Source organism: Cyprinus carpio, chromosome A7 (assembly GCF_018340385.1).
Source record: "Cyprinus carpio isolate SPL01 chromosome A7, ASM1834038v1, whole genome shotgun sequence".
Lineage (NCBI taxonomy): Eukaryota > Metazoa > Chordata > Actinopteri > Cypriniformes > Cyprinidae > Cyprinus > Cyprinus carpio.
Genome location: NC_056578.1, coordinates 46,626,542 through 46,636,743, shown reverse-complemented (window position 1 = coordinate 46,636,743; position 10,202 = coordinate 46,626,542). Strand labels below are relative to the sequence as shown.

Below are 10,202 nucleotides of genomic sequence, written 5' to 3'. Positions count from 1 at the left end.
TAATTTAATTATTTCAGCAACCATTGCTCTCTTGCTCCTGTCTCTTCCTCCATTAATATTTAAGGAGCCCACTATTATAATCTCCATAAGAGGACTAAGAAAGAAAGAAAGAAAGAAGAGACAGACAGACAGAAAAGGAAGAGTGTTAAAGTCATCTTATGTGAAGTGCAACTCATTTGGCCCAAATATTAAATTTACGTATTGCATGACTTTTCCCTCTTCTTATCTTTGAAAGTATCTTTTTTAACCGAAATCTTTTCCTCTGACTCAGACCTTCTTCTCCAACCCTCTTCTGCCAAAAAAGAACTGAAGTTTCAAACTTTTTCACATTAGGAAAACAATTCCTTACATCAACTGTTTTTCCAAACGTCTCATCCATAAAATCATTTAACTCTTCCAACGAATATACTTGTTCACTTGTGATTTGTGAGAAATTAGATACATCTGAACAATCAGACTGCACACTTTCATCATCGTCACCATCCTCATTACCCACTTCCTTATCAGATCCCAACACTATCTTTGGGTAAAGGAAAATCACCACCACTTAAAGTCTTCGATTCTACTCCACTTTCACTTTCAATTTCCATCTGACCTACTGTTATCTCATCCACTGCTTCAGTTTGCTGTAGAACTCCTCCATCAGTTACAACAGACTTACCGTTTAAAATCTCAACATTTTCCTGAACTTGAACATTGCCAGAACTATTTCCATTCTGATTTTCACTACTGGACAATTTATCATCAGAAAACTGTCCTTCTTGTTGGGAACTTCCTCCAATCTCATCTCCTTTCTCAATATTTAGCGACTTAGCTTCCCCACTATTATTTCCTTCCAACACTGGATTATTTGTTCTCTCACACGAAGCACCACTCGGGCCAGCCTCACTGTCTACCTCTTTTCTGAAAGGGCACGACAATTTCACATGTCCAACTGAGTTGCACTCATAGCATCTCATTTCCCCAGCGCTAGCATACACCATATACGACTTACCATCAAAAACGCACCTAAACGAAACATTTAAATTCGGTGAATTCAGAAACATATACACGTGTCGTCTAAACGACAACACATGTTTCAAAGCCGCATTCTTGCATCCAAGCGGGACCATTTTAATTCCACTTGCGAACTTCCCAAAACGTGAAAGTTCCCTTTCTATATCCGCATCGGGAATGAACGGCGGAACATTAGAAATCGTTACCCTTGTTGTTGGAGAAACCAAGGGTTTGTACTGGAATAAAATTTCCCACTTACCGAAATTTCCACTTTCAACCCAAACGATTAACGAGTAGTTCGTCCTTCAGGAAAACCACAACGGCCTTATTCATCCGAGAAGCCGATACAATATTTCCATGTCCCACTCGTTCTCCTACATCCACTAGTACATCCTCAACCGCAACTCCCGCGTTAGTAACACATCTAACCCCGTGTCTGAGTGATAGGGATGACGTCTCTACTCTCAGGTGAGACGCCATCCCGCCCAAACACGAGGCCAGGTACCAAAATTTCAACGAGCTGAGAGTTAGATTCAAAGTAATTACAAATTCTCTTTTAAGTGCAATTTAAAGAAAACTGAAACAAAGATATCAAGAAAAGAAAACTTTTTTTTTTTTAATTCTCACCACCACCTGACTCCCTTGCACTAACTCCCCACTTCCCAGCATGCACCGAGAGAGAGAGTAATATAAATGGCTAATCAATTAATTTAACAATAAAATGAGTATATAAATTGTTAATTCTAAATTATATTATAAAATAATGAATGAAGAATATATGAAAGAAAGAAAGAAAGAAAGAAAGAAAGAAAGAAAGAAAGAAAGAAAGAAAGAAAGAAAGAAAGAAAGAGAATACAGGAGTCTCAGACTCCAAGCCTCCGGATGTGTGTGCTTCAAGCTGCCCAAAACAACAGCTGTATCAAACACTGCACACGCGCTTCACTGATGATCATTTCATTAAAATCACTTCCAAACTGTTTCTGAAACACTCAGAGGACGAGTTTTTTTCAACTTTTCCACTGAAACGAGGCATTAAATGCGCACGCGGCTTTGTTCCGTGGCTGATGCTCGCCTCGAGTTTGATCTGCGCGGAGCAAAACAAACATTTCCTCGCCGCGTATTTTAGTCTCCAAAGAAAGCCAAGAACCTCTGCTTGGTGTTCACTTTGTTTCTACTGCGCCAAACTATTTTAGCAGTCTAGTTTTGCTCTTAAATGTAGAAGAAGAAAACACAAGCGCGAGCGGCTCGCAGACACAGAGCGGGCGGGTTGAGTCTATAAGGTTCTCATGTGTTAAATAAGAGCGCAGCGCGGTTCGAGTGCAGCTCATTGCTTAACATAGAGAGCGTTTGATTTGCTGATTTTACTGAATACTCTACACAGAGAGATGGCAGAAACCGCCCCAGCCGCAGCCGCCCCGCCGGCCAAAGCGCCCAAGAAGAAGTCCGCTGCTAAAGCCAAGAAAGCAGGTCCAGCTGTCGGTGATCTGATCGTTTAAAAGCCGTGTCCGCATCGAAGGAGAGGAGCGGTGTGTCTCTCGCCGCCCTGAAGAAAGCTCTCGCTGCCGGCGGCTACGACGTGGAGAAGAAGAACTCCCGCATCAAGCTCGCCATCAAGAGCCTGGTGACTAAAGGAGCCCTGCTGCAGGTCAAAGGAACCGGTGCCTCCGCCTCCTTCAAGATCAACAAGCAGCAAACCGAGACCAAGAAGAAGCCGGCGAAGAAAGCAGCTCCTAAAGCGAAGAAGCCCGCGGCCAAGAAGCCCAAGAGCGCAGCGGCAAAGAAGCCCGCCGCTAAGAAATCCCCCAAGAAGGCCAAGAAACCCGCCGCTGCAGCCGCTAAGAAGACCACGAAGAGCCCCAAGAAGGCAAAGAAGCCCGCAGCGCCTAAGAAAGCAGCCAAAGAGCCCCAAAAAGGCCAAGACTGCCAAACCCAAGACAGCAAAGCCTAAAGCTGCCAAGCCTAAAAAGGCAGCTCCCAAGAAGAAGTAAAAACCTGCTGTTTTATTCCCCAACGGCTCTTTTCAGAGCCACCCACAAACTCTAAAGAAAGAGCAATTTGTTTAAGTAAGGTTCGGTTAAGAAACGTAAACTAATTTGTGCCACCATTGTACTTTACAAATAAAACAACAGATAACATCACAATTCATCAACAACTCATTCAGCACCGTTGTGAACTGCAGGCAACAATAAACAGCAATGAACAATTATTTCATATACACATTACATTAAGTTATTTAGCAGAAGCTTTTATCCAAAGCGACTTACAGATGAGGACAATGGAAGCAATCAAAATCAAGAAAAGAGCAATGATATACAAGTGCTATAACAAGACACCGTTAGCTTAAAGCAGTACATGTAGCAAGATTTTTTATTTTTTAAATAATATAATAAAAAGAAAAAACAGAATAGAAAAAGAATGGAGCAAGATAGTGTTAGAGGTCTTTTTGCTTTTGTCAAATGTATTATAAATGAAAAAAAAAAAACATTGAATACAAAATGAAAAGAAAGAGTGCTAGAGTTAGAGGGTCAACTAAAGATGGAAGACATGTGTTTTTATTATTTTATAATTTTTATATTAATATATTTTATCACACAGCAGCAGGGATAAAAGAGCTTCTAAATCGTTCTGTAAACACAGTCATTATTTACTAATCTCCAACTAATTAACACTGAAGAACTAAAAATACCATCTAGTGGATGTTCTTCATACAAAATCATGTTTAATTTTGCCCTTGTTCTCTTTTCCAAGAGAATCTGGAGCCAAACCAATAATATAACCATCCTTTCTGATCATGTTATTAATCCTTTTTTTATCATCCACAGTGATATCAGCTCCCCAGCAGAGCACTGCACAGAACAGAAGAAGCTTTAATGCCACAGGAACTGATCTTCCTCAAAAATAATAATCCTGACTGTGGTTTCTTAAAGACAACCTCACTGTATTTTCTTTCTCCAGTTTAATTTACTGTCCAAATGGACGCCAATAAATTTATAAGACTGAACTATTTCTATCTTCTGACCATGGATTGTCACCAGTATTACTGCTCTTTGTGTCTTCATAAATCAGCGATCAACTCCTTTCTTCTCATTAAAAAAAAAAAATAAAATTTAAATAAATTACACCGTGTAACAAAAAGCTGAACCTCTCTTCTATTGTCCAAACCATTATTTAGTTTGATTAGATCCACAAGTTCAGTATCATCAGAAAACTTTTGTAGATAGCAAGATTACTGAGTATGCTTACAATCAGAAGAATACAGTGAAAATTAAAAAAAGTGACAAAAAGATAAATTAGAAGAGTGTATCTGAGTTCACCTCGACTCAATGTTTTACATGTTAACTGTATTTAGAAAAGCCACAAAGCTAACCTCCTTCACAAGTTCTTGATGTTTTTCTGTCGTGTTGTTTCTAAAGCTGCAGAATCCGCGCGCCAGCTGTGGAGGCGTGGCTTCGGCGGTCGGTGTTGGAGGGAAGTTCAGTGATTGGTTTGAAATATTACAGACTCTAAACCAATGGGCGACTCGCACGCTCTTTTAAATACAGTAGAGCGGGGCCCACGTATTCATTATTTCTACATTACAAGCGTAGAAGTTTTTTTACATCAACGATGAGCGGAAGAGGCAAAACCGGTGGCAAAGCGAGAGCGAAAGCCAAGACTCGCTCCTCCAGAGCAGGGCTGCAGTTCCCCGTCGGTCGTGTTCACAGACTTCTCCGCAAAGGGAACTACGCAGAGCGCGTCGGTGCCGGAGCTCCCGTCTATCTGGCGGCTGTGCTCGAGTATCTGACCGCTGAGATCCTGGAGTTGGCCGGAAACGCCGCAAGAGACAACAAGAAGACCCGTATCATTCCCCGTCACCTGCAGCTGGCGGTGCGCAACGATGAGGAGCTCAACAAACTCCTGGGCCGAGTGACCATCGCTCAGGGCGGCGTGCTGCCCAACATCCAGGCCGTGCTGCTGCCCAAGAAGACCGAGAAACCCGCCAAAGCCAAATAAACAGATACAAGCGTGTTTCTGAAACCCAAAGGCTCTTTTAAGAGCCACCCATTTTATCTCTTACAGAGCGATTTTCTTTTAGACTGTTATATAGATTAAGTGTGTATATGTGTGTGTGTGTACATATAACAAAGATATGCACCTTATATAATAAAGATTTTTTTTTTATCGAAATAAGTATACTGTACAACTCGAATGTAAATAATTGCAAATACAATCAACAACTGTAGATTATTTTACCATATGTGACCATTTAAACCAATTAATAAGTTAATATTTCATAAGGATTACATTGTTTAATGTTAGTAGGAAACTTGTAAAGTGTGTATTAGTGTAGAGTGTTTGCTTGATTCATAGACTAATAAACACAACAAAGCATTTTGAGCGGGAAAAAAACATTGCCCCGTTTGAAAAAAGGAGCCATGTTCCCTCTAATTTTTTTTCTTGCTGAGCAAAACTTTTTCTCTATTGGGCGGACATTTCGGCCACCTGTGCAAAAACATCGTTTATACCAGACTTGTACAGCGCGCACACAAAAAAAGTGTGTAACTTTTAACTTTAATGTGCTATTTGTATTTGATTTGACCGTGACTAAATGATGTACATTTTAGATTACCTGATAAAACTTACTGAATATTATTTCACAAAATAATACTGTGAAATATTATTGCAATTTAAAATAAAAGTTTTCTATTTTAATATACTTTAAAATATAATTTATTCCTATGAAGCAAAGCAATTTTCAGCATCATTACTCCTGTCTTCAGTGTCACATGATCCTTCAGAAATCATTCTAATATGCTGATTTATTATCAGTGCTGGAAACTGTTGTGCTGCTTAATATTTTTTGGGGACTTGTGATTTTTTTGGGGATTCTTTGATAAATAAAAAGTTAAAAAGGACAGTGTTTATTCAAAATAGAAATTTTGTGTTACAATATACACTACTAAAAAGTTTGTGGTCAGTAATTTTTTTTCTTTTTTTCTTTTTTCTTATTTTATACTTTTATTCAGTAAGAATGTGTTAAATTGGATAAAAAGTGATAATAAAGACATATTTTTAGAAAAGAGTTCTATTTTGAATAAATGCTGTTCTTTTTAACTTTTTATTAATCTAAGAATCAAAGAAAAAAAGTATCACATGTTCCAGTAAAAAAAATAAAAAACAAAAAAATAAGTAAAAATATTAAGCATTACAACAGATTCAACACTGATAGTAAATCAGCATATTAGAATGATTTCTGAAGGATAATATGACACTGAAGGCTGGAGTAATGATGCTGAAAATTCAGCTTTGCTCCTCGGGAATAAATAATATTTTAAAGTATATTAAAACAGGACACCAATATTAGAAATTGCAATAATGTTTCACAATATTACTGTTTTTTTTCTTCTGCATTTTCGATAAAATAAATACATCCTTGATGAGCAGAGACTCCATTAAAAACAAGGTCAATTATTTATTAGGTTTATAATATAGGCCTAACATAATATATCAAAACAAACTGAAGTATTCAAACTGATAGAATAGAATAGAATAGAATAGAATAGAATAGAACAGAACAGAATAGAAACTGAAGCATTTAAACTGATAGAATAGAATAGAATAGAATAGAAACTGAAGCATTTAAACTGATAGAATAGAAACTGAAGCATTTAAACTGATAGAATAGAATACAATAGAATAGAAACTGAAGCATTTAAACTGATAGAATAGAACAGAAACTGAAGCATTTAAACTGAGATCTGTAAGTTAAATATTTAAATAAAAAAAAAAACGTGAACGTCAATTCTTCTATAGCTATGTAAACTACACCTGTGTGTGACTGTAAATGTCTCTGAGTTTTGTTACCGTTCTGTGCCCATCATCCGCTGTTTTCCAGCACTTAATCAAGCCGCTCTTCTTTAATACATGATGACGTTTTTATTTCACGTCATTGCGTTTGCGTCGGCGCACGATTTGAGCTATTTCGTACGCAACCATTAAAATATTCGGTTTCTACAGCGACTCATTTGCCGCACATTCCCTTTTCTATGAAACTAACCACATTCACCGGTTCTAACTCTATCGTGATACCAACTCTGTAGCGGTTTATCCGAGCATTGCAATTTATTCGCTTTTCGCAAATGGCTTTCCCAACTCATTTATGCGTGTGCGCGGCACATTATTTCTTCTGCGCGGCTGCAATTAGGGCGTGGTTGGACCTTCAAGCTCCACCTGTTATGTCCAGGAAGGTATAGCAGGTATGCAGTCATTTGTTAGCAGTCATGCGCAGACGTCACACATCAGCCAATCACAGGCCTCTGCACCTTTATGACGCCAGAAGCTGTGGCTGTATGAGTCTTTAAAAGCAGGCGCGTAACACAGAGCAATATTTTCTACTCGAACAGAGACAGGAACGCATTTCAGCAATGGCAAGAACCAAGCAGACGGCTCGTAAATCCACCGGCGGTAAAGCCCCGAGGAAGCAGCTCGCTACTAAAGCCGCCCGGAAGAGCGCCCCAGCCACCGGCGGCGTCAAGAAACCCCATCGTTACAGGCCCGGGACCGTGGCTCTCCGAGAGATCCGCCGCTATCAGAAGTCCACCGAGCTGCTGATCCGCAAACTGCCTTTTCCAGCGTCTGGTGCGAGAGAGATCGCTCAGGATTTCAAGACGGACCTGCGCTCCCAGAGCTCCGCCGTCATGGCCCTGCAGGAGTCCAGCGAGGCTTATCTGGTCGGTCTGTTCGAGGACACCAACCTGTGCGCCATCCACGCCAAGAGAGTCACCATCATGCCCAAAGACATCCAGCTGGCGCGCCGCATCCGCGGAGAGCGCGCTTAAACCCGCCGCTGCATCAGCGCATTAAACCCCAAAGGCTCTTTTAAGAGCCACTACACCACACTGAATGAGACCGTTTCCACTGTAGGTGTATTAGTCAATGTAACACTGCACTCAAATGTTTAATCAGTTGAACTTTTCTATTTGCGTTATTATGAATCCCAAATTGAAAGTGCTGCAAGTAATAATACACACTAGTGATGGGAAGTTCGGCTCTTTTCAGAGAGCCGGCTCTTTTGGCTCAGCTCCCAAAGAAGAGCCGACTCTTTCGACTCCCGAACGGCTCTTAATTGAGGATTTTTTTGTAGGCCTTTATTTTACCATAACTTGCAAAAATTAATGGTTTGTGTGTTTGAAAACCCTTTCATGTGCAGTAAATTTTATGAGAATCCTTATAATTGCCTAATTTTGTGCATTTATTTTGTTACAAAACCATTCTTTTGTTTGTTTTGTTTAATATTTTAATCAAACATTTTATTGCACAAATTAACAACAAAACAGCAAATAAATCCACAGAACGGAACTAGAACCAAACTCAAGCAAACAGTATTAATGTCCTCAGTGAAGATTGGCATTCAAAAAAAACAGATGCCTCAGCTTTGATGGACTGATCCTATTTCTTCTTTCTGTGATTATCTGCCCTGTTTCACCCCCCCTCTCTGTTTTTACATAATGGTATGATCCCATATCCTCACATCTAATTGGCCGCGATGCGATTGCTGACCAATCAAAAACAAAGCTCTGCCTTGAGGTAAGCGGCAAAAGGAAAAAAAAACTGGGAGCCGGCTCTCACTCGATGCGAGCCGGCTCTTCTGAATTCACTACAAAGCGACCGGCATATTGTGTCAAGTTATGCACTGTCACACACAACAAATACACACATGTAAAAATATAACATATAAGCTGCATGTGCAGTGACACACTGCTGTAGGTAAATACTTAAACTAAAAATACCATACATCTAATATATGTGTATATAATACAGCCAAGTGGGAATTATGATGTTGATATTAAAGTATTATAAATTGTCAAGTTGAAAGTGTGTCATAAATGTCTGTTGCAATGATTAATGTGAAAAATACAAGTAATTTCGTTATAATAGGTGTTTATTGTAAAAATAAATTGAGAGCCACTGATTTAATGTTTGATAGGACATCTGTTAGTTCTGTTTATTTGGTGTGCGTTCCTGCAGCTTTATGGAGATATATGGATACTATTGGCTCTTTGATGATGATGATGATGATATGTAAGTCAGTTTGGTTAAAAGCTTCTGCCAATTATCGTGTCTGTAAATATTATGCCGATATGATCTTATAAATCTTTGTCAAAGGATTCTTTTAAAACACGGATTTTAATATGAAACAGGACAGACATCGTTAGATCAGGGTTTGGATTAAACCTCATTGTTTGCTGCTCTAACGAGCGAAGAGGCGCGCGCCGGTTTCAGTTAGGTCCTGTAAGCAAATGTAAAAGGCCTCCCTGCAGCACTTGTCTTTTATTCTTTTTCGTTGCTCGACTGAAACTAGGAGTCACTTCATCATGTCTGGAAGAGGCAAAGGTGGTAAAGGACTCGGGAAAGGAGGCGCTAAGCGTCATCGTAAAGTTCTGCGTGATAACATCCAGGGAATCACCAAACCCGCCATTCGTCGTCTCGCTCGCCGCGGCGCAAGTCAAGCGCATCTCCGGTCTGATCTACGAGGAGACCCGCGGGGTGCTGAAGGTGTTCCTGGAGAACGTGATCCGCGACGCCCGTCACCTACACCGAGCACGCCAAGAGAAAGACCGTCACCGCCATGGACGTTGTGTACGCGCTCAAACGACAGGGACGCACCTTGTACGGTTTCGGAGGTTAAACACCGCAAACAACAAACACAACGGCTCTTTTAAGAGCCACCCACACTCTCACATAAGAGTTAATGTTGAAGTATCGTTGATTGTTGGTTTTCTTATTTTTGTTTTCTTCGCTTACAAAAAAGTGTTCCTGCTGCGTTAAATAACCCAGATTGCCTGCCTGATGGCAGATGGAGTATTCTAATGACAACTTTCATACTTTTTATTATGGACCTTGGCACAGTTATTTATTTGGCAGTCTATGGGACAGTCACAGGCTTCCAGGTTTTCATCCAAAATATCTTAAATTGTCACAAAGACGAACGAAGCCTTTACGGGTTTCGAACAACATGGGGGAAAGTGATTAATGACAATTTTTCATTTTGGGGTAGAGTATCCGTAAATGCTTTAAGTGGAATAAATGATAAAATGTTTTGAATAAACCGGTTTTAAAAAGTAAAGTTTAATGCTGGCCTGTGTACTTCACTGAGAATGTAACTATATTTCATGTCAAACTGTTATGAAGTTATTCTATTTTTATCGCCTGTGCAATCTCTGTCG

General features: G+C 39.8%; 2 protein-coding genes and 2 pseudogenes across 2 annotated transcripts; all 4 read left to right on the top strand.

The window, feature by feature from the left end:
• The first annotated feature begins 2,249 nt into the window (after positions 1-2,249).
• On the top strand, positions 2,250-3,133 carry LOC122145748 (annotated as a pseudogene).
• Positions 3,134-4,565: 1,432 nt separating this feature from the next.
• LOC122145753 (histone H2A-like) lies at positions 4,566-5,043 on the top strand. Its single transcript, XM_042761308.1, has one exon. It carries the CDS (start codon positions 4,603-4,605, stop codon positions 4,987-4,989), a length of 387 nt encoding a protein of 128 aa, XP_042617242.1. The 5' UTR covers positions 4,566-4,602; the 3' UTR covers positions 4,990-5,043.
• A 2,305-nt stretch (positions 5,044-7,348) lies between these two features.
• Positions 7,349-7,865, top strand: LOC122145749 (histone H3-like). Its single transcript, XM_042761303.1, has one exon. The coding sequence runs from the start codon at positions 7,401-7,403 to the stop codon at positions 7,812-7,814; it is 414 nt and encodes a 137-aa protein (XP_042617237.1). The 5' UTR covers positions 7,349-7,400; the 3' UTR covers positions 7,815-7,865.
• A 656-nt stretch (positions 7,866-8,521) lies between these two features.
• Positions 8,522-9,705, top strand: LOC122134029 (annotated as a pseudogene).
• The last annotated feature ends 497 nt before the right edge of the window (positions 9,706-10,202 follow it).